This window comes from Engystomops pustulosus, chromosome 1 (assembly GCF_040894005.1).
Source record: "Engystomops pustulosus chromosome 1, aEngPut4.maternal, whole genome shotgun sequence".
Taxonomy (NCBI): Eukaryota; Metazoa; Chordata; class Amphibia; order Anura; family Leptodactylidae; genus Engystomops; species Engystomops pustulosus.
Window position 1 is genome coordinate 103,736,346 of NC_092411.1, and position 25,374 is coordinate 103,761,719.

Here is a 25,374-nt window from a genome sequence, read left to right on the forward strand (position 1 = left end):
AATCTCTTATTCCATTTTTAATAATAAAGACCTATCCTTGGGATATCAGAATGTGATCACTGGGGTCCAACGCCCATCGGCAACTCAAAAGCAGAAGGACTCCACCTAGAGCCCTACTGCATAGGTCCAAAATGGTGATTAAAGTGATCTGACATCTGCTTTTGTGCTATGACCGCTACTAGACTTTCTAACAAGTAATCACAAAAACAATGTTACAGAGCTATAGGCACACCGGGTGCTTTGCAGCACTATTTTCCCCTCTCTATGCAATGCTCCTTGTATAACATGCTATAAATCTTAAAAATCAGAGGTATATTATACTCTCTGTGGGTGCTGTCTTACACAGTGTAGACTAAAAATACAGCTGTGTGCATAGGGAGAAATGTTGTCCATATTAGACATAATACTGTATCACTAATAAAAAACTGAATCTCCCCCTGCACAGCTCCTCTTGCTGTATATACAATTTGCCTACAGATTACATTGCATTCTCATAGAGACAAGTTCAAGCGATCCCAATATGGTGACGTTCATAGGGATTTCTGAAGGCATATAAGAAAAACTACTCATCATTTATCAGGGGTTACATTTTTGGTTTTATAGACATATTATCAAGTCATTATTTATACAACTAAAAGGCTATTTCTTCTATTAACATATATACAGTTGTGATACAGGAATAGAACATATTGGTTAAGGTGGGAAGCTACATGGGACAAGAGAGGTACTTTCCAAAAACTCCTCATACCTGCAAGCGGAGAGTATTTCATGGTCCTACGCAGTGTGAAATGGACAGGGTCCTGGTGTCAAGTGTGCGGGGACTCAGCAGCTGATAGGGGGATGGGATGTGAACTGTCCTTCCTGGGGGGGGTGAAGGACAGGATAACAGCTGTTGTGGAGAAGTTTGTGTGCAGTTGGGGTCTGCTTGTGGGATCTGTGCCTGTTCATGTCTCTTCTATAGTGAGCGGTTATGATTTCTTGCCCGTCTCAGAAATCTTCCTTCTTACATTTTATCTTTTTTTCTACGTATATATCTTTCCTGTATTTCCTATACAGTTGCATCTGTTTCTTTCCATTGTGATCTTTTTATTTCAACTTCTTTTTATTGACTTTTGCACCAACTTGAAGCAGCGTCTATGCTGACATGGCTGCTATCAGCAACTGTATGTGTGCCCTGGTATGTCTCTGCTCAGAGATATGCGCCCGTATACTGGGCAGTGTTTGTATGAGACGAGGGTACCACTTGTGGCTGGCAGCTGTAGTCAGTGTGACTCCCTTTCTTCAGGAATTAAGTAACCCAAGGAGCATTTTCTCCAACGCAAACAACTTCTTCAATGTGTGAGTATATTTTATATATAACACAGAATATTTGTAAATATCGGAAAGAGGTGGGGAATCAAATGCATAACTAATGTTTCTACTGTGCATTCATTTCTCATTCTCTGAAATAAATGCAGTGCTTGACTATTCTAGCCATTGGTAAATTCATAGGAAGGTATTTGCTGTGATTAGTCAGTGAATCAGTTATCCAGTTTAACAAAACTTTTCATCCACTGATCCTCTGAGACGGCTATCTGCTGCGACACATGTCATAGTTATTTATATGATCAAACATGCCAGGCAGTCTCCTGCCTCCCAGCATGTCCCATAGAAACTCAGACTGTGACATTTAAGTAATCTCTGCATAGAAAATAGTCATGTAAATTGTACCCACCAATAAGATATTTTTTATTTTCCTAGCTGTTGGATCAATACCATTTGTCCTCACATCAACTAAGCTCTTTTCTTAGATGTACTAATGATCTGCTTAGTAGAATTGATACATATGGAAGGCAGGTAGCATACTGTATGGACTATACTGGAAAGTGGTCCAAGGGGCAAATGTTAGGGATTGCTTATCAGATAAAAATGTGCTTGTAGAGCCTGAAGCATGCTGAAATGTGAACAGAGCCTTAAGGAAAATATTAATGTACAAGGTTCTTTGTGATGTATCTATGCACTGGTGCAATCACCTAGTTCCTAATTCCTCACAAAGAGGTATGTGCAATGAATAGTGATCATATGCATGTGGGGTTGTATGACCCTTCCGTGTAAGCACTAAAATATCCGGATGGCCATAAACCTTAAAGGACATCTACTACCAGGATGAAAGATTGTAAACCAAGCACACTGACATACTGGTGTGTGCAACCTCTGGCAGGATCCGCTCTTATTTTAGCTTCTTATGCCTTGATTTTTTTAAAGGCTTTTAAAGTTATGCAAATGAGCCGGAGGGGCTCTAGGTTCCATAGTTGTTAATGGGACCTGGAGCCCCTGAGGCTCATTTGCAAAATTGTAAAGCCTTTTTTTAATCTTGAAAACAAGGGCAAAGAAAGCTTGAAGAGTGAATCCTACCATAGGTGGCACACACCAGTATGTCAGTGTGCTTGTTTACAATCCATCCTGGTGGTAGATTTCCTTTAAGCACATAGCAATTTCATGATATGGCTCTTTAGAACTCTTACACAGCTGTAATATAACCATGTTAATGGGCCAGTATACAATATTCATACTGAGACCGATGCTTTATATAGGGCTGTGAATTGCGGAACCAATCTTATGTTATGTATGCTTATCCAGAGGCTTTTATCTTCTTCATGTCCTAAATATTTCATATACTTTCCAGTAATGGTCAACCGTCTCTAGCAGTTCTACATTGAATTCGGGTGGGAACACTTTTTTTTTTTTTTTAATACGTATCTTCCACTATTGGCATAGTACGGGAACTGAGAATAATTCATATCCACTTAGAGTGATATGAAAGAATAGTGATTTAATTGTCTTATGCCTCCGTTCTTGGAGCTCTTTAACATTGGCGTTGGTGCTGTGTGTGTGTTGACAGTGGATCCGTTTTGTCTCCGTTCTCACTTCTGTTTCCTGTCCACGGTGCTTTGAAGACATCATTGAAAAATTTTGATGTTTCATCAGTTTTTTGCGGACCCATAGATTTTTTATTGCCTACTACCATGATCCCCATCATGGAAAAAATAGAACGTTTCATAATTTTTTTCCATGGACAATGGATCACTGAAAATATAAGCTGATGTGAAACACCCATAAAATCAATGGCTTTTTGAAGCATGTGTGGAAATCACTGAACCACGGATGTGAAAAACAACGCCAATATGAAAGAACCCAACACAGTACAGCTTATAAAGTCAACAGTTCAATTTAAGTCAGTTGGGAAACTACTGTAAAACCAGCATCCTCTCATCCACATGAGGAACACTTGTATAATGATTAATAAATATTTTCCCTGTTCAATTTGGAGGTAAAATGATAAATATCAAACATATTCTCATTAACTAAAAAATAAATAAATGACCCTTTAAATGGTTGGTGCTGTAATTTCTACTCTGGTTAACCTATATTTCGTACTATTTTATATAAGCCAGATATAAGCCAATTTTGTTCTACTATGATGTCACAGAACATTGCACAGCAACTTTCACCATACATCATAAATATCCTGCAAGAGATGACATCCAGGACCTTTCATTCTATACCTCTAACTACATGCCCTCTTCTCAGCTTCCACACCTTAAATTAGAAACCTCCTTACTTGTTGCAATGATTCCTGTATGTGTGCAACACTTATACCCGATTTGTTGATGTTACCATATTCTCCATTATGGGTAATAAGGTGATATAATATGTAACACCTCCATCTTGGTTGTGGTCTTTCCCTGTCTTTTGGCACATTCAATCTAAATTTGTCTTGTTGTTATCCCCTGTAAATATATGCTAATGAGCTCACACCAGTGGTGGTCTCCGCACAGCGCAGGATGTATTTGTATTAAATTTTGAGGCAGATGACCATTTAAACTGCTACAGAAAATGCCATGTGACGCTTCTTTACAGACCTTCACCCCTGCTCTCAGTGACAGCTGTAGTATTTAACCAAAATGTAGTTTCAATGAAGCCAGGGAAACACACATCAAAACTGCAGCATGGGTGTTGTACTTCTACTTCATGGACTTAATGTACATGCAGCAGGAGCTCGGGAACTAGACAAGTATAAGTGTTTTTTTTGTAGCTTACCTATGGGTAGTTTAGTGTCATAGATCTTCCCTTTAAAGGGAATCTGTCACCACAATTTACCTGCAAGATATAATTGCTATGTTTTGCAACGCCACCTGGATCTTTACTTTCCATGCCAAAAGTGCACTTTAAAAATATATGCAAATGAGCTCTTTAGGGCTCTGGGACCACAATTCGTTTGACCCAGGAGTGACAAAACTGCACAGGAGAGGATGAGAGAGGGTGCAGGGAGTGTAGCAACGGCATTGTTATTTCTGTGAAGCCAAAGCCCTAAGGTGTTCTGCCAACACAACAGCAAAAGACTTCAGCCTCATTTGATTATTTCTAAAGGAAAGTTTTGGCATGGAAGAAGCAGCTGGAAAATAAAAACAAAGATATAGCTGACTTGTGAGGGCATAGACTTCATTACATAGCCATTAATTTGGGTGGTATCAAAACAAGAAAAAAGTATTGGGACCTAATTACTGTATATACTCGGATATAAGCCGAGTTTTTCAGCTTACGCTTATGCAATCTGCTGGTACACAAACTATGATGTGGCAGTGTGATGTCATAGTTTGTGTGTTGGCAGATCATGTTGACGTGCATCAGCCGGCCTAGCCAGGAACCCCAAGACAAGCTGCAGGGAGAAGAGGACATCAGCCACGGAGGGCAAATGCTAACTTTTTTTAAGGGGGCACTCTGCTGGGCATTACATCAATGGGGGCACTATCCTGGACATTTCATCAATGGGGGCACTCTTCTGGACATTTTATTAATTGGAGGGGATGCTGTATACATTTCATTCATGATGGGAAATTACTGGACATTTTATTAGAAATTAGCAGCTGCATTTCCTATCCTGTGCTTATACTTGAGTCAATACGTTTTCCTAGTATTTCACTGTAAAATTTGGCTTATACTCGAGTATATAAGGTAATTGTAAGGGAACTATATAAAGGCATGGTGTCTGACTGTATGTTCTTAAGGATGTTGGAAATGGTAGGACCTTTCCTGGGTTGCTTTCTTCATCAATAATAAAGTTCCAGAAAATCCTCCAATAGCGAGATAAAAGACATAGGCGGCACTCATCGGTTTCCAAGGTGCAAAGTTTCTTTATTACAGCAAAGCAGGCATAGGTTAGAAAAAGGCGAGTGCCGCCTGTCTTTTAGCTTGCTGTTGGAGGATTAGTTTGTCTAGGTAGACATCGGTGACAGATACCCTTTCATATAAAGTACTATATCTTGCAATTTTAACTCTGACCACTAAGACTGGGTTCACACCTCGTTTTTGTGCATGCGTTGTAAGGACCGGTCAGGAGGATTCTGACGTGTCTACACAACATAGGCAAAGACGTATCCCACTTGTATGCTTATACAATGTATTACGATGCCCGGGGACCCCCCACCATCCCTGAATGTGGGGGGAGGAGTGTACATCGACAGCAGCCGGCAATTGGCTGTTGCCCCAGTGATGTCACTGTCCTAATATGGACGGTGACATCACCGGGTCCTCCCTCCTGCCGTATGCACTTGGCGTGGCTGTGGGGAGAGATGCTATACGCTGCATACCTATAACCGTCCATTGCCTCTGCTAAGTGCATACATCTCTCAGGAGAAGGCTGCAGGATGGAAAGAGGTAGCTTGCAGGCAGACAGAATGTTTAGTGGCCAGAGGGAGGCTACAACTATGCCTCTGTCTGCCTCTATTTGTCAATGTATACGCTGTGAGAAGGTGAGAGTCTGGATGTGTCTGTAGTAACCCAAGGTTAATGCAGACATGTGGTAAGCAGGAGAAGTCTGTTTGGTCTATGTTGGCCTGATTTTTGGACTTTAACTCTGCATGTGTCCCTGCTTCCTGCACTGCTACAAGGCATCTACCAGAGCAATTCCCCACAACGCATATATCGAGTGCTTTTTCGACACTTAGCGTATACAAATAACGTGATGACACTTTCTAGATCTGTAGAGGTTTTCTTTACAACTATCACCTTATTTACTTAATTTACAGACTGCAATAGTAGGCATCATTATTGCATCAGCTACCCCCTGCACAGTGACAGATCAGCTTCTATTTTGCTACAGGTGATAAAAGGTGTATTCCCATGAAGGCAAGTTTCTTATATATACTCAAGATAACTCTAATTCACTGTTATTAACAAAAATATAGCATTTCACAGATATAAGTCCAACCTGTCTCTATCTGTCCTGGTGTACACAATTTCAGTTGCCCCTAGATCATCTCTGATCTGCCTTATCTCTCTCTGTATGTGTCAGTGGGTTAGTACAGAAGCCAGATGAAATTGTATTTACACCTGTACCCTGATAATATAACCACATTGTCACCCCACAAAACTAGATGGTTCATAATGTGTCTGCTTAGAGAGTCCCCGCCCTGGGATCTTGCACTGGACATCAGAGAGTGATAGGAGATAAACAGTAATAAAATTGAGTAAAATTGTAAAGTAAGGGGTTAAAATGATCTTTATTGTGTTAACATCACTAGGGGATTGAGATGTGAGAATTTTCTTTTGTAGAAAAACCCCTTTAATATGAGATTTCTGTGGGCACACAGACCTTCTTCCCAGCACAAAGTTCACCAGATAGGACTCAAAACCTCCTCCTGAAGTCCCGGGCAGCCCAGAATGTACTGCTCTAAATGCTATTTTAAAGTAGGACTGCCTGGACTGCTTGAAGAACAAAGAAGTGCAGACAGGACTGGATTATCATTGTAGCTCCTGCTCCATGCTCTGTGATTCTTCCTGTTCAGAGGCCTTGGAGGGAAGCTCCAATGATAATACGAATTTCCCCTCTTTCTTTCAACAGTACTGGTGTCCTCAGAATGCCGAATTCATTGAAAGCTGTGGCAGACAGAGAAATAAGTTACTTCTTAAAGGAAATCTACCTTAAAAATAAAACCTGAAAAACCAGGGAAACTTAGATCCAGGCAACAACCAGGCTACGGTAAATTATATCTTATTATATCTTATATTTGTTATTCATGGCCTCCTTAATGTGCAACAAGGGCTCTGGGGGGGATTACTTGGGCCCCTCTGTGCTATAGCATAACAGGCTGTTACATTGTGCAGGAGCATCCCCTCCTCCTCACCCTGCTCCATCAGTAAAGCCAATTCACAAAAGCACAAGGATAGCCCCTCAAGCTCATTAACATAATTTAAAAGGTTGATTTTATAAGGCAGGAGGCCATGGATAAAAATAAAATAAGATTACCTAAGTCACAATGCCTGGATCTATGAGTAAGTGTCCATGATTTTGACGCTAGATTTCCTTTAAGTTGTCCTGGCAGTTTGAAATAAATAAGTGGGTTTTGATTAGAAGTTTTGGACACTCTAAAAGGTTCCTCATCACTACTATAGGTAGTATAATGAAGTACGGTACATTCTTAGTATAAGACAACTTTTGTGTGAGTTATTATGATATCGATTGTGGTGCTTAGCCATCATTGTTGTAGAGGTATTAGTTCATCTCTAATACTCCAATCATATCCAGAGCTGGAGTCTTATCCTTGCCATCATATAATCTCTGATACTCCAGTCACATCCGGAGCAGCATTCTTGTATCTGCCATTAGATCATCCCTAATACTCTAGTAACATACAGAGCTGCAATCATCTATTTATTGTTATATAATTTGAAGTTTCAGTCAGCCAGGAGAAGGAAGTGTAAACGTGGTCGGATACAGTAACAGAGCAAAGTTATGTGATTTTTATGTGCAAAATATTTTAAGTTAACCCATTCTATTTTGTTATAGCTAAGAGCAGTTATTTACTATCCCAGGCGAAACACTACAGCTCGTTTGATAATAAACTTTCAAATGGTCTATACTTTCAGTCAGTTGCGTAACTAGAAGCTGATGGGCCCCAGTGCAAAGTCTGTGCCAGGCCCCCAACTATAATGTATGGTTTATAGTAATAGTCTTCTCACATGGGAAAGTGACACCATAAGGGCCCCCTAAACCTCTTGGGCCCTGGTGCAACCGCATCCTCTGCACCCCCTCAAGTTACGTCTCTGCTTTCAGTGCAGCGCCCTCTTATATCTCATAGTTACTTTTGTCATCTACTGAAGAGTTGGAATCCCATGGAGTGTACCTTTTTTTGTACCATTTTCTAAGTTTATTTTATTTCAATATTCTATAGGATTTTTATTCTTTGTTTTGGTTATGTTAATCCACATTGCAGAGTAGCATTGATTGTATTCCACTGCTATGTTAAGATAATTGTGCTATTATCCATTAATGTCTCCTGTACTTGTTAAGACTGGGGATTCAGTTCCTTGTGTATTCCCCCTTGTCTGTCTGTCTATAGTGATTGTTGTATACTTATTATTGTTATCACAGCTGGGCCCCTTGCAATAGTTACTTGATACTATTACCGACAAACTTGAAGGCCACAGACTATGTTATGTTCTTTTGTAATGCTAAACACATTATATGCTAAACTCAGTATATGCATACTGAAAACTTTGAATGTATCCTATGATTGACAGATTGCAATCTCTTAGGTGTAAGCATATATCTGACATCAGGCAGTTTTGTTTTATGTCCTTTGTTAATTATTTACTATTCTTAAAAACTTTAATAAATACACATTTAAATTAAAAAAGACTGGGGACTCCACCAGAGCCCTCAGTCTTTCCCATGAACATTGATTACACAGTAAATCCAGTCGAAAAACCTTAGGTGGATAAACTGCATATTTTTGCTTTTTTTCATTTAGAAGTCTTCAGTTTGTAGGTTTCCTACATCCCTATGTTTTCTGATCATAAACTTTCACTCTCTTCACTTTCACAGGAAGTTTGTTCATTGCTCCTGTGGGTGGACATTTCTGCTGCTTTCTGGATTTGTACTGTTGGTGTCTTTAGTACCCACTGGCCGTCCATTGCTCTCGCTGAAACACCTTTCAAGGTTGGGAGTAAGTACAGCTGTTTGCCAAGGTGTTCCCTACTTATTCCAACTATTGGAGGATTTAACTGGTTCCTGTCATCAACCGATGCCACCTGGTACACTACTTCTCCATCGGCTGGAAACCAGACAAACTTGCCAAGCAGAAGGGCACAAATGGGAGGGTTACCATGTCTCTCCACAGACCTTTACTCTGACATTGTGCAGTCTTTGTTTGGCAGAAGAACTTGCTGTGTTTGTGCGCTATTTGCGAAGAGGCTATCCAGCTGGCACTTCTCTGCGATTAGTCTTCTTGTTAAATGCCAGTCTTTTGGGATTATATAATCTACTTTTGTTTTGCATTGCACTATATGCTCCTAGCTATACCCAAACTGTGGTCGGGGCCGCAATCGGGACCCTGTGCTGGCACCTTACTTATCGCGGCTGGTTCCGTACACCCTACTCACCTGGACCACCTGGTTTTGGGATGTTTCCCAGATTGGCTGGAGCAAGAAATAAATTAGGATGAAAAAAATGATATGGATGTGTCCTTTGATTGTCAGCTTCAATCAAGAGTCTCCTTTCACATAAAATGAAATAAGAAATTATTTTCTTCTTATTTTTTTTATCATGATTGAAGTATTAGAAAGATAACCGAATTAAAAAGTAACACTGGCAAGAGAAAGACTTTCATGACACATAACAGGGCATTGGATAAGATAATTGGAAAAAAAAATAATAGGGCTTCTCAATTATCAGAAATGCTGAATAATAAAGATAAACTCAAAAAAACTACTGAAACATTTAAACATTTTGAGATCATCAGATTAAAGACATAATTAGGTTGTACACAGAATTGTTGTGGATCCGGAACCGATTGTGTTGCAACAATTTGCAGAACTGGACATTTGCATGTGGTTTTCAAAAATCCAATTTCCGAAATAGCATCATACAACTGTGTGAAATCAAGATCATCTTCATGTCCTTCAAGTGGTGACTGAACTTTCATGAAATGCAGTAATGTTCACATTTGATGTCAACTTTTGGTTATATGTCTTGATATGGTTGAATTATTCTGAAAATTACATTGATATATTAATATAATACATTTTTAATTTATCATACTTGTCTTATTAATGCCTGACAAACCATCTCCTAAGTTGTTTTGGTTTTTATTTTAATAAAGTACCTTTTCTGATCCTCTTGTAAGTTGTAGATAATAAATTTGTATTTGTATGTGGGTCATGTGATATTTTGTCCATACCTCAGTGCCGATTGTCTCACATATGTCAAGCCCAACAACCAATAATACAATGACCTGTTTGATAATTGAGCAATTTTCCACATGTATAACCCAGTGTCCTTGAAGCCATACCTTGAGATCCTATGATGAAGTGTCTATTTCTATCTCTGATGGTCCAATGATTCAATACAATAATAATCCAGGAGACCCCTGTAACTAGCAGTGGCCAGTCGCCACCCCCATGTTCTGGAAATATAGCATTGAAATGCTCTCACCTGTTGATGATATGTTTTCACAAAGTTACAAGCAACTCATTCTTAACTTTATTTCCAATTTATGGAGTGTGCAATGTGAAGTTAAAGTAGCAAAATTACACAAAAATGTTTATTCTCTGGCTATTTAGAGGTGGAAATGGTGTAAACTGTAGTGAATGTAATCGTTTTACCGGCAGCTATTTCAGTTACCTTCTGTCTTCTTGTGCTCGCCTGTGACAAGCAGTAACTCTCCAGCTGACACATCTAATGTCTCTCCATTTATTTTAAGTTTGACTAGTTCAGAACACTGAATTGTTACATAATCTATGCTTCTGCAATTAACAAATGGGTCTGACACTAGTTGTACAATATTGGATGTTCAGAATTGATGTCAAACATGAGATCTTCCGTTTCTCATCTATTCCCTTTGACTTGCATTTGAGCAAGTTTATTACAGCTCTCCAGGTAGCATTATTTTTGCTGTTAAAAGTAATGGAAAATAGCTACCGACACCACAAGCAGGGGTGTGAACTAGGCCTTAGAGCTGTTTTTCAGTCTATTTCATCTATTTATTATATTCTTGTGAAAATGTTATAATTTTGTTTTGATTGCAAGCAAAATCTTTTGGCCTAAAAAGTTATGATGCCTGTAAGAGAAGGAAACTATTTTATTCAAAAAATAGACACAGTTATAGCTTACCCCCTCCTCCAAATTCCACAGCTGTACCTCCTTAGGAAGAGATGCTGCCACTATGCACGGATGTACTGGCTGGACTCCAGGGTATCCACAATACTTTTCAAATAATAAGGGTCATCTTAAAAATTAAAACGTCATTCCCATACAAAATAAACGCATTGTAGCTGGCGCGTTTCGAGCCCTCACATGGCTCTTACTTGTAGTTTTAGTCGTGGCTACTACTATGCGCCATTAAGGGCTACAATGCCGTCAGCTACAATTCGTTTATGTTGTATGGGAATGACCTTTTAATCTTGAAGAATAAAGTTTGGAAAACTTTTAACACAGTGCTGGATGACCCTTATTTTTTGAAAAGTATTGTGAAACTATTTTATCTTCTACCAATATATTGCGCTTTTTATGACTAACTGTATCATTTTCATATATGGAGGTTGATTTGCATGATTGACTGGAAATTTTATTTTATCTATATTCTGTATGAATCTGTCAATAACATTTATGACATGCTCCACCAGAATAAAGGTAGTGCTTGTAGTGAAGAATATCTCTGTAAATACAGCTGTCTGACTCCAAACTAATGAGACATAGGTTATACAGCAGTGCATACGCACTCTATGTACATGATACATTACTTTATTCAGTGCATGTTACTTTATTCAGTAACCATCACTAGTTTGACAAGTTTGTGATATCACTTGTGTTCCCCCTCCCCTCAATGCAAAACTGAGATGCTAATGTTTTCTGATAGTAGCCCAAAAAAGAAGCCTGTATTACCGCAAGGAAACTTGTCAGTGTAAAACTGATGCATTTAATACACTGTAACACATAAGCACTGTACCAGCAGTACCCGTGTTACGTACAAGGTTCTGTAGGTTTGTTCTTAAGTCAAATTTGTATGTAAGTTGGAACTGTATATCTTATAATTGTAACCCCAGCCAGAATTTTTTTGGTCTCTGTGACAATTGGATTTAAAAAATTTTGGGTTGTCATAAGAACCACGATTAACAATAAAGCCTAATTGCAGACACATTTGGTCCCTGTTACAGCTGATCATTGTAGCCTAAGGCTAAAGTACAGTAAATTACCAACACCTAGAGGTCCGTTTGTAACTAGGGGTCATCTGTAAGTCGGGTGTTCTTAAGAAGGAGACTGCCTGTACATCGAATACTATGTGAGTAATCAGTCATTTGTGTGTTCATGTACCAAAAAAAAATAAAAGGTAAAAAAAAGTACACCCCACACACAAAAGTATACAGTTTAAACCTTTATCTTTGGTCATATAAGCCTATTTTGTAGGCTCCTCCTTGCTTCAGAAAAGTCCCTTCTTCTTCTTCACTTTCACTTTCTCTTTGAGTCTCAAACGTTTCTCCTAAACAGAAGCAATCATTCAGATACTGCTTTGTAACATTAGTCTAGAATGGCAAATGTAGAGGTTTCCACAGCAGCCATCGAAAAGGTAAGGTGATGAGAAACACAAGTGCATGTTTGTACGGTTTCAGTGTTTCTGTTTGTATTTGTTTGTCGTTTGAGCTATATACAAGTTATGTCTGCTCTGTGATTTCCTTGTAGAACAGTTTCCTAAAACATTAATGTATCTTCATGCATCGTAGAGGAAAAAATACTGGATTAATTTCAACAAGAGATCCTATATACAGTACAGATAGTTACACACATAACAAAACTAATATCCTATGAACATATCAGTCAGCTACAATATCATAAGGAGACGGCCAATTTTATAACACTTTGTATTCACCTGGTCAGGATTTATAACATAACTAAAGCTTTCAGTCCGGAAAAAGGAGGAAATCTGATCTGCTAATAAACTGAGGGAAGCGTCTACATAAAAGAAACTTGTAGATCAAATGACTCACAGACTAAAGATTACATTTCTGGTACAGGGACAGTCATCTAGCTTCAAGTGCATGTTCAATTATGTTATACTGAAACTGAATATGTAAGATTATGCACAGTGCCAGCATGTAGGGGCTAGGCCAAGAAAAAGCCTTACTTCCTTCCAAAGTTGCTTTGAGTAACGGCTTTGTGTATACAGTAGTACTGTCACAACTTTGGGTTTATGCTTGTCAGTTCTGATGCATAACATTGTTATCTAGACCTTTTATTGTCTGTTATCTGGTCATTGTATGGGGTGTGTATTTTTGTGTGGCACTACAATACAGTATACAGTATGATGTGTTCTAGTAGTGGAAGTACTGTAAAACATTCTTATTTAGACAAATGTAACTGCTGGAAACACATTGATTGACAATACTTGAGAGGAGGCAATACACACAATTAATACACAACGTATGAATTCCTCTTGAAACAGGTAAATGGGTTCCGAAGCCAACTCGCTAAGGAGGTATGTCCATATTACTGCAATGCTTCACACAATTCTATAGTATTGTCACTAGTTTCATAAATAACTTGTGTTCTGATCCTATGTGCTCTTTGTCCATTTTAGGCCGATGAATTGATTTCAGTGGGATTTCCAAAGAAAATCGATCAATTAGACAAACTTCTTAGTGTAAGTTGAAGTTGCAATAATAATATTTTTTGTAACCATTTTGCACTTTTTGATGCACTTTATTGAGCACTTTATCAAGCACTTTATCATTTATAACATTTAGTCAGCACACATAGGATATGTTATATGTAATGAATTGTATGCACTATTTCCTGCACTTTAATAGTCATTTATGCAGGTTGGCATACATACACTTTATATCATATGTATGTATTGCAGATTGTTTGCACTATTTTCAGCACTATATTATTAATTAATGATTTTGATATACACATTTTATATAATGTGATTTTTGTGATGAATTTTATGTAATATCAATTTTTTTTTTGCTTTCACGGAGGTTGGAATAGGTAGTGTTACTGTCATTTTTTGCTCCTTTTGATAGAGAGTTGTAACATATAGGCTTGGTGATTTACTGTACCTGTTGTCTTTGGTATTTAAAGTTTCTTAGTGTAAGGTGTAGTGTTATCAGTCTGTCAACGTATTCAAATCTGTAAATTTTTTCCACCATTGTGTGTTCCAATATTTAGCCAAACAAAAGATTCATATTCATGATTTTGACCGTACCACCAGCGATTTTAAACTCATTCAAACAAGTCCATTATGGTCTGTATACCTGTAAGATAAAGAAAACTTTTCCAGGAGAAACCCTTAACTCCAAAGACACAATTTGATATTGTATTGATTTTAACCCCTTAAAAGAAATCTACCATCAGATTCACAGATGGTAGATGTCCCAAACTTACTGGCTTGTCCCGTCTGTCAGGGGATGAAATCCTGGGATTGTTCTAAAAAAAAGAATTTAAAAATATTTAAATGAGCGAGGGGCTCAGGGCTACATCACTCTTGGCCCACCTCCTGCTAGTATATGCACGCTCCCTCCATGTTCATGGTTCCTGGCCCCATCTATCAATCCGCTGACGTCAGGATTATTTCAGAAATGATATAATGGCAAAGATATGTGATTGCAGATCTGCACATGACAGGAGTATCAGAGATGATATAACAGCATATTGATACTCCAGTCACAGCCTGAGCTGCAATCATCTGAGATGCTGTAGGTAGTTGAGTGAAACTCTTGACATAACTGGTATCAGAGTATCAGAGATGATATAATGGCAAGAGTAAGACCGCAGCTCTGGATGTGACTGGAGTAAAAGAGATGATATAATGCAAGGGTAGGACTGCAGCTCCAGATGTGACTGGAGTTTAAGAGATGATATAATGGCAAGGATAAGATTAAATATGTGGATGTGACTGGAGTATCAGAGATGACCTGATTGCAAAAATAAGACTTCTGCTCTAGATGTGACTGGAGTATCACAAATGATATAACGGCAGATTGATAATCCAGTCACCAGAAGAGATGCATTCATCTGAGATGATTGCATTAGGTTACTAGCATGGAGTTAAAATTTCTACTCAAACCTCCAGTACTGCCCTGATGGCTACCCTGCTCTCTTGTTCCATTAACGAGGTGGGTGTTCTGTACCATCATTTTATTTAACAAGAAGTAGTGCCAGGTTGTAGGTGTATGAAAATATTTAACCCCTAGGCGCACCAGGACGTTATAGTACGTCCCCGGGGCTAGATGCTTAGCGCACGGGGACGTTCTATAACGTCCTGCTTCTGGCACCGGATCACGAACGGAGCCGGTACCAGAAGCAGCGGCTGTCAGCTGTCTAGTACAGCTGACAGCCTGCGCTAACACCCGCGATCGGAGCCAGCTCCGATCGCGGGTGTTAACCCCTTACACGCCGCGGTCAAACATGACCGCGGCGTGTAAGGGTCTTTGCGCTGTGGATCGGATCCCCCGTGCCGCTTACCGGGGGATCCGATCCACTTCTGGGCAGCTCCGGGGACTGGCATGTGCCCCGGAGCTGCCCGGTCTCCATGGCAGTCAGACCCCTTCCGGGTCTGACTGTAAACTGTCTGAGCATGCGCAAGCTTGCTCAGACAGTTTACACTGCTCTACAATAAAATAGTATTGTAGAGCAGTGTATTGAACTTAAACCAGTGATCAGAGCATCACTGGTTCAAGTTCAAGTATGTATAAGTAAAAATATGCAAAAACACTTAACACTACACATTATAATAAATAAAAAATAAATACATAAAAATATAAGCCCCAAAAACAGTGGTTCTCAACCTGTGGGTCGGGACCCCAGCGGGGGTCGAACGACCAAAACCGGGGGTCGCCTAAAGCCATCGGAGTCGAAATTTTACTGTGTTTTTACTGCGAGTTGCATGGTTTGGGGTCACCACAGCATGAGGAACTGTATTGCGGGGTCACAGCATTAGAAAGGTTGAGAACCACTGCCCTAAAATGTCACTTTCCCATAAAAACACTTAATAAAGTATAAAAAACACAAAAACACAAAAAACCCCGCATATTTGGTATTGCCGCGTCCGTAACAATCTGTATAATAAAACAGAATCGTTACTGGACCCGCACGGTACACGCCGTAGAAAAAAAAAACCAAAAACGTTCCGAAAAAAGATAATTTTTAATTAATACCCTATAAAAAAAATGCTCTAAAAAGTAATTTAAAAAATGTTATGCACTCCAAAATAAGCCCACTAAAAAGAACAACTCTTCTCGCAAAAAATAAGCCCCTAACTAGATTTGTCAGCCGAAAAATAAAAAAGTTATGCATATGAAAAGATGATGATGCTAAAATGAACAAGATTTTCTCCAAATTGGTTTTTATTCAGTACAATTGAATAAAATACACAAAACCCCCACATATTTGGTATCCCTGCGTCCGTAACAATCTGCATAATAAAACAGAATCGTTATTAGATCCGCAAAGTTAACCCCGTAAAAAACAAAACAAAAAAAAGCTCCAGAAAAAAGATCATTTTCAATTAATACCCTATAAAAATGCTCTAAAAAGGGATTTAAAAAATGTTATGCACTCTAAAATAAGACCACTAAAAAGAACAATCCTTCTCGCAAAAAATAAGCCCTTAAACAGATTTGTGAGGCGAAAAATAAAAAAGTTATGCATATGAAAGACGGTGATGCTAAAAGTAACAACATTTTTGCCAAATTACTTTTTATGCACTAAAAATGGGAAAAAAATAAAAAATCTATATAAATGAGGTCTTTTTGTAATCGTGGCGACCCATAGAATAAAAATAATATACTATTTTTATGGTATGGTAAACGGCCAAAAAAAAAACCCATAAAAATCTTCCTGAAAAGTGATGATTTTCATTTCCTCCACCAACAAAGAGTTAATAAAATCTCACCAATTAGCCTATAGATTCCCCCAAATTACGTACCAGAAAAGTGCATCTCATGTGGCAAAAGAAATAAGCCGCTATCGGTCCACATTAAAAAAAGAAAAAAATTATAGCCTGTACAATGTGACATAGCAAATCTGATCTGGATGGCGCCTCCTTCCCTTCTATGCCCGGCCATACAGCAGGTTACCACCACATATAGAGTATCCGTGTACTCGGGAGAGATTGGGTAACAAACTTTGTGGAGCCTTTATTAATTTAATCCATTGTAAATGTTTAATTTTCCACCCAAAATGAGTGTATTGTTAAAAAATATTACAATTTGCAGACTGCACCTCCATTTTGTTTTAACCCCTATAAAACACGTAAAGCGTTAACAAACTTCTTAAAAGTGGTTTTTCATACGTAGAGGCGTGTAGTTTCCACAATGGGATATTTTACGAGTCCCACTATTATTTAGGCCTCTCAGTGTCAATTAGAAGTTGAGCAGGTCCATCTAAATACGGGTTTTGGTGATTTTACAAAAAATGTGAAAAATGAAAATTCTGAGCCTCATAACATTCTAGTAAAATATGTGGAATCTTAAAAAACCATGCCAACATAAAGCAGACATTTGGGAAATGTAAGTTATGAATTTATTTGGGAGCTATGACTATCTGCATCAAAAGTAGAGAATTTAGAACGTTGAAAATAAAGAATTTTTCCAAATTTTTGCCAAATTTAGTTTTTTTTCATAACTAAACACAAAAGATATCATCCAAATTTTTAAACTAATTTGAAGTACAATGTGTCACGAGTAAACAATCTCAAAATCCCCTGGATATCTCATAGCGTTCCAAAACTATAACCACTTATAGTGACACAGGGCAGATTTGAAGAATGGGGCCGCGTCCTTAAGGCCAAAATAGGCTGTGCCCCCTAGGGGTTAAAAAATGTCATTTATGTTGTTATTTTTGTTTTTATGCCATATACTGTCATATGAATGCCATTTTAATGTAATTAATTGATGGTTACACACAAAAACACAAAACACAAAAACATATACATACATTCTACCTGAATTTTAGCATAAACATGCCTAACCAATGTCAACTATTTTTGATAATGTGCTGATTGCCAGAAACATTTATAGGAACTGCTGCAAATATTTTATGTTTCTCTGCCACTTTCTGTGCCTATTTCCAAGATTTTGGTTCAATTGTACATTTTTTATTTGCCAGTCTCCAGAACTGAATGTTTCTGATTTGAAAACATTGAAAGCCGAACTAGACATACCAATCCCAGACCCTGAGAAAGAAAAAGAAAAGGAGAAACTGGTAAGCATATTATTCAGTTAGCTGACAACCGTGGATCTGGAAAGTAGGTGCTTGATGATTCCTAATAAGTACCTGTTATCTGAATTTGCTTAATACACCAACCAGTATAACATTGAAGAGAATCTGTTAGATGTTTTGGCCTCTGCTGACACTGTGAGATAGACGTTGTCTAAACCAGTTAAATGGGTTGGCCACCCTTTTACATAAGTTGCCCATGTACCATTACTGCTTTAATAAAAAACCCTGACCATTTACCAAGTGATTCAGCATTCCTGCTACTTACTTTTGTGCTATCTGCAAACTCTCTGTGGATCTTTGTTTACATGTCTGAGCACCGATTTATAGGAGGAGTCGGAAGCAGGAGAGTAATGAATCATGCTCCCCCCTCTCCCTGTGTCCGTTAGTGAGATGAACTGTGAGAGATAAGAGCCCCAGTGGGTGACACCAGTGGCATAACTGGTCCTCTGGGCCCAGGGGCAAAATTTACACCAGGGCACCCCTTACTATGCCTAAAAAGCATTGAATCCTACTCCCCCATTTCAATTTTTTACAGTGCAATACTTTATAGAAGCTGGAGGGTTTTTTTGCGGACCATCTGTCAGCAGCAAGTGAGGACCTTCTTTATAATTTGTGGCTTGGGCAGTAGGCTCATGGATGGGACCATGGTATTCATGGCCACGTGCATGAGCCCATAGAAACTAATGAGGCTTTGTACACAAAAGTGTTTGTGTGCATGAGGGATTAGGTTGTGTCCTCATTTAAAGAGGAAGACCTGTCACCCTTAAAAAACAGCACTAGGAGCTGCTTACTAAAGTAAGCAGCTCCTAGTGCTACTACAGACGCAGCAGTGTTACAATGTTACACTGCTGCATTGTACACTAGAAACACCGGACTACTGCCTTTTCCCCGGACTGCCCCTCTCACGTTAATTGCTTACTCTTAGGGGTATTGCACCCTTCCTTGTTACATACATCTGATTTCATGTTTAATGCCCCTATTTTTAGTGCCCTCTTTTTATGCCCCAATTATTACTGTCTACTTTTTTCAGTAAATGTCACTTTTATTTTCCCTAGTGGATAAAAACGTGACAAAACGTGCTGCATAGAAACTATAATGCGTCTAAAATATTCCTTGGGACAGTACCAGAACCAATTTTACTGCAAAGATCCAGCATTGCAACCAACATTACTACATACATTAACATGACCAAGATTAGTACATATAAACCACACCAGAACCAATTTTACTACATATATGTTACCAGAACCAAGATTAGTACATATAAATAAAGCCAGAAACAAGATTACTACATAGATACATTGACAGAACCAAAATTAGTAGATAAACCACACCAGAACCAATACAACTACATGTATATGTTACCAGAACCAAAATTACTATATAAACAAAGGAAATTAAGTACTACATTGAAACATTGGACTTACATTGGCGCAAATTTATCACAATTTATAAGACCATGTCACCATGTAGCTTCCCCTGATAGGAGAAGTTTAAGGGGTTTTCCCACAAAGTAAGTTAGGCCCTATCCACTGTGGTGGCTATCTGGTGACAGATGACGTTGTTGATTAGAGAATTTCTCCTTTTCTCCTTCTTCTCCTTTCTCTTTCAGCCATTACTCATCTCTGCAAATTTAGCAACTTCACAACACTTACTCGATGCTGTTATGCTAACAGTACCCAATATAAGTCCTCACCATAGCCAATATAGTAACTTGGGCCTCACCGTAGGCTATATAATTACAATGCCCCCACAGTAGCAATATAGTCATAGAGGTCCCACAGTAGCCAACATAGTCACAGGGACCCTGCAGTATCCAATATAGTCACAGGGGCCCCACAGTACCCTAGTCATAGTGCCCACAAAGAAGCCAAGTCACAATGCCCCCCCCCCCACAGTAGCCAGTTCACAGTCAATATAATATTGCCTACCCACTGTAACCATTAGTAATATCCTCCCACCAGTAGCCTTTAGTAATATTCCTTACCATCAGTAGCATTTAGTAATATTTCCCCCACCAGGAGCCATCAGTAATATTGCCCTCTAGACTAGGGCACCCCAACAGTATCAGGGTACCCATACCGTATATTTATGAAAAAAATAAAAAAAAATAGCATACTTACCTTTTTCCCCCACAGTAGCCAGGTCACATACATTATTCATATTACCCACCCACTGTAACTATTGGTAATATCCCCCACAGCAGCCATTAGAAATATCCCATGCAAAGTAGCCATCAGTAATAATCCTCATAGTAGCCATTAGTAAGACACCCCCAGTAGCCATTTAATAATATTGCCTTTCTACCAGTAGCCAATATTAATATTCTTCCCGCACCAGTAGCCAATCGTAATATCCCATCCACCCACCAGTAACCATATACATAGGCCTGTTGTGGAATATACATTTCTCAGTCTCCCATAGATCACAACACAACATTTATTTCATATGCAGCACTCTGTCAAATAGGTCACAACTCAAATTTTAGCCACCATGGACACAGGTTATATGAAAGAATTGTACACTGAATAAGCAATCCATTATCCAATTATAATATAACACATTATAGGCATTTCAGCGTAAATCACCAACCAGAAGTAAGACATAAGGGGTTGCCAATGTGAGCAAAATGTTCTCACATTTGTAAAACCACGAAATAGTAAAGTTCAAAGTTGGTCTGGTCATGATATCTTTTATTGTTTTGAACGTAAATAAAGTCTTACACAAGGGGTTGTAGATATACAACCAAATAACAAGTGAAAAGATTTAAAAACAATAAAAACAAGTTCTATAAAACACTGAGAGGGTCCTCTGATGGGGACAGAGGCCCCTGCCTTGGTGCAGATGTCAAGCATCAGTGAGTTCACCGGTGGGCCAGTCTGAGTCTGTGCAGCATTACAAGTTATGCTCTAGGTCCCATAAACCCATCTACAAATCTTCCCATTGCAATATATATTTGCATATAATATAATGTTTTAGAGAACATATTTTTAAAGAACACACATTCAGATTTACTTTAATTGTTTTGTTATAATTTAGAAGGAAGAAAAAGATGAAAAAAAGAAAGATGATGACGAGGACAAAGGTATGGAACTCCAATTCTTTTTAAAACACTGTCATATTGCAACACACATATAGGTAATCCAGTTTCAGCAAATATAGGTTATCATTTGTATAATAATAAGATCTAAAATATATTCATGATATAAATTCTATATTAATTCCTCACAGGCAAGATATTTAGTTCATGTCATAGTAATCTTCATCATTATTTCCATTGCCCACACTCCAACTTCTTTAAAAAAAAAGAAACTAATTTGGAGCTCTATATGTACACATGTTGCACTATGTCATTTCTATCCACATACACTCTCACTTTGCTTGAGAACAAACTATGTATAGGAAATGCTCCACAATCCGGTGATCATTGCATGTGTAATAAATTACATCCATTGAAGGGTTATTGTCTTGTTCAATATTTAGGACATATTTACATGTCATAAACAAATGATAGGGAGTACCCATCATATATATTTTATACATCATTTTTGTCAAATTTTACTAGAATTATTTTTTTTATTTTTGCTATTATCAGTGAATACACCATATATAACTAATAGCAGTGATCTAATGGTAATAGCCAATGAGGTCATTATTGCCAGTCATCACAAGATTCCCCAGCATCCAGCTGATGAGCAGTAGGGTTGCACCGATACCCGGAGAAGTATTATCTGGATTCAATGTTTAGAGTGCGGTCACATGGGGTTTTTACATTTCGTTTAGAAACACCACAATGAGGGGATGTAAGGTTTATAATGCCTGTTCTTGATGACAGGTTTAACATAAGAGATGTGATCAGAGGCTATTTATGACAGGTAACTAGTTAGACATGTGCAATGTGTTTTGCTATGTATTTTTATACATACAGATTGAGAGTGCATATTTTAATTTAATATACAAAATTATTTATTACATTATTTTGTCTATAAAATGTACTTAAATCAAAGAAATCTGGGAGATAACTCATGATCAGTACAAGATAAGTCATGTTATGTGTGTGTATATATATATATATATATATATATATATATATATATATATATATATATATAGGTACTCAGTCTTAAAAAGGCAGTATATAAATTGTAATATACAATTTCTTTAAAACATACACAGGATATAACCTTTCAAAAACATTCTCTTTGTAGGCCCTCCATGCGGTCCAATTTCCTGTAATGAGAAAATCACAAGTTTGCAAAGACAAATCAAGTCTGAAATCCAACAACTAAAGGAAAATCTGAATATGGTAAGAAAGACTGTCAAATCCCTACAATTACAACAAGAGTATGGGCAGGATATAGGAAGCTATGATTTGTCAGAGGTGAAAATGTAGTAGCTAAAAATTAAAAATGGAAAGCTATACGCTGTATAATGTGTCCTTCTCAGGTTACCCTCTGGCTGCAGCTTCAGATTCCACAGATTGAGGACGGGAATAACTTTGGAGTTGCAGTTCAGGTGAGTTATGTGACTACTGTACATGATGTAAGACTGAAGTTTATATTGAGTGCCACCATATCAGTCTCTTTCTGTTCCTAGGAAAAAGTATTTGAACTCATGACAGGCGTAAGAACCAAGATAGATGCATCTAACACTCAGATTTCAAAGTAAGTGGCTTTTCAAAATGGCAAAAATTAAATGTGTGTAAAAAAATTAAACAGCTTGTCACACAATTGTGAGGAGTGAACATACTGTAAGGGTACATTCACACGGACATCTGGAGGAATGTATATGCGTCCACAAACTTGCGGCTACACATAGATCCCCATAGACAGCGATACAGTGTCACACGTGTGGCACCATTCCGTGCCGTACACGGGGAAAAGATAAAGCATGCTCTATCTTTCCCAGTGTGTGCAGCCGTGCAGCGCTCTTCTCTATGGGGAGGGGTCACCCCTCCTCCTCTCCAGCACACAGCGGTACGCCCGTTCGGCCAGCATAGGACTGTGTAAATGTACCCTAAACAGATCACAGAAAACTGGCACACAAGCCAATAAAAAGACTGTACAGTATTAAATACTGTATAAAACAGTACAGTATTGTTAAGGAGATTGCACTGGTTTCGGACACCATCTTGCATACTGTCAGCCATTTTAGATACAGCGGACATGTTCGCTGACCACTGTCCAGCTAATGTCATGATTCAGCCATTTTTTGTGTAACCTGCATGTAAAAGTTCAAAGGTACTTTTTTGAAACTAGTAGATCTGCTAAGCAGCTGTTACATGCATTCAGACAATTGCCAGGATAGTCACCCAGATATGATACTGATATGAACTGAAGTCTATAGTCTTTGGGACTATATTTCCTTTATTTGTTAAACACCCCTTTTGTGCTACTGAAAAACTTATAAATATGTAATCATTGCCTTTAGATATCTTTCTGACCGAGGAGATGCAGTGGCCAAAGCATCAAAAAGTCCCCATGTGGTAAGCCAATACATACATAGCTTGTTTCATGTTCCAAGCTAGAATCTACCTTAACCAGAACAGTTGTCTCTGTCAAAATAAACACTGAAGAACTTGTCCTTCTGCCTTTCTCAGGGTGATTACCGTGCATTAGTTCAGCAGTTGGATGAATCCCAATACTCAGAGCTCCGGATCACAGCTTTCGAAATAAGGAACTTCTATGTGAGTGTTGAGCAGAGGGGTTTTTGCCTGTCATTAAGAGGCAATGTGTTGGCAACTATTCATGGCAGAAAGCAGCTAGTGCCAGCAAGTGAAAGTGACAGCTGATAAGAAAAAACTAAAAGAACTAATGCCAAAATCTTTTTGTAAAATACTTGCTGTTTCCTTCATTCTAAAATGGTTTACAAGCCATAGTTCATTTGCAAGTAATAGTACTGATATAATTTGAACCGAAAAAAGAAGATATTTTAAAGTTTAAATCAGTCGTCAACAGCTTTATCGATGCTGATTGTTGGGAACCAGAAGATTATATAAGGTCATATCTTCTGGAAAATGCACCATATTATATACATGTCATTTGTGCCTTTTAAGAAGCACATCGTTCATTACAGTTTTGCAGTAAAGTGACAAAATGAAAACCTCCAAGTCAATAAAAAAGACATTTGTAATTTTATTTGGAACTTATGCTTCATTTATACACACAAATGCATAGCTGATATCATAATTATATTGCTTATTGAATTCACATATAGGAGTTAACAAGCTATATCTTTAACAGGAACTCTAGAAATGTATTTAATTATAAGCTTCAGACAAATCACTACATGCACTGTGAAGCAAGGTGTGTGTGTTTTTTTTTTTATTGGCTAATGCCCTGCAACCCGTTCTGCCATAATAGCTCCAGTACCAGAGTATACAGCTTCTTCTGGCTTACCTGCGTCTACATAAACCATGCAGCCTCTCATTGATCATCAGGACCGGAGCTGGAAGTGTGAAAGCTGCTTCCTACAATGTATACACAGCATTAATCATTATTTCCTTCCGCAGGCAATGCTATATGATGTCGTTATGAAGAATTATAACAAGATTAAAAGACCTCGTGGAGACACCAAGAGGATGATCTACTGAGCAATTCCTGTGTCATCTATACTTATCTGTGTAGATTTCTGACAGCTTTCATTTGATAAAATTGCATAATATGTAGATTTGCATATACAATTAAATATGTTTGATTTTAAACTTCCATGAAATAGTGAAGGCCATGAAATACTGAGAAGCAAAATAAATTAATAAATAAATAAATATGCCAATGCTTGAGAAACTCAGGAATTTTCTTTACATTGAGTGCTGATAAATTAAAATGTATACAATATAATAATATAACCTTAAAAAAAAGATAGATACAGGGTGGGCCATTTATATGGATACACCTGAATAAAATGGGAATGGTTGGTGATAGCAACTTCCTGTTTGTGGCACATTAGTACCATATTTTTTGGACTATAAGGCACACAAAAAATCCTTTTATATTCTAAGAAAATCAAAGGTGCGCCTTATAGTCCAGTGCACTGTATATATGAAGCGTACTTACAGACAATAGCTGCCTTACATACGACCCCTAGTTACAAACGGACCTCTGGATTTTGGTAAT

General features: G+C 38.1%; 2 protein-coding genes across 3 annotated transcripts; both read left to right on the forward strand.

Annotated features, from left to right (window-relative positions):
• The first annotated feature begins 22 nt into the window (after nucleotides 1–22).
• FITM1 (fat storage inducing transmembrane protein 1) lies at nucleotides 23–12,047 on the forward strand. Its single transcript, XM_072150731.1, has 2 exons — nucleotides 23–1,338; nucleotides 8,867–12,047. The coding sequence occupies exons 1-2, from the start codon at nucleotides 1,145–1,147 to the stop codon at nucleotides 9,483–9,485; spliced, it is 813 nt and encodes a 270-aa protein (XP_072006832.1). The 5' UTR covers nucleotides 23–1,144; the 3' UTR covers nucleotides 9,486–12,047.
• A 425-nt stretch (nucleotides 12,048–12,472) lies between these two features.
• Nucleotides 12,473–25,033, forward strand: PSME1 (proteasome activator subunit 1). Of its 2 annotated transcripts, XM_072150732.1 has the most exons (11): nucleotides 12,473–12,605; nucleotides 13,479–13,511; nucleotides 13,614–13,676; nucleotides 18,146–18,241; nucleotides 21,299–21,344; nucleotides 22,468–22,565; nucleotides 22,706–22,774; nucleotides 22,856–22,923; nucleotides 23,690–23,744; nucleotides 23,859–23,945; nucleotides 24,771–25,033. In XM_072150732.1, the coding sequence occupies exons 1-11, from the start codon at nucleotides 12,567–12,569 to the stop codon at nucleotides 24,849–24,851; spliced, it is 735 nt and encodes a 244-aa protein (XP_072006833.1). In that variant the 5' UTR covers nucleotides 12,473–12,566; the 3' UTR covers nucleotides 24,852–25,033. The 2 variants fall into 2 exon arrangements, with proteins under 2 accessions (XP_072006833.1, XP_072006834.1); XM_072150733.1 differs by lacking the exon at nucleotides 13,479–13,511 and having other exon boundaries at nucleotides 12,483–12,605.
• Nucleotides 25,034–25,374: the final 341 nt, after the last annotated feature.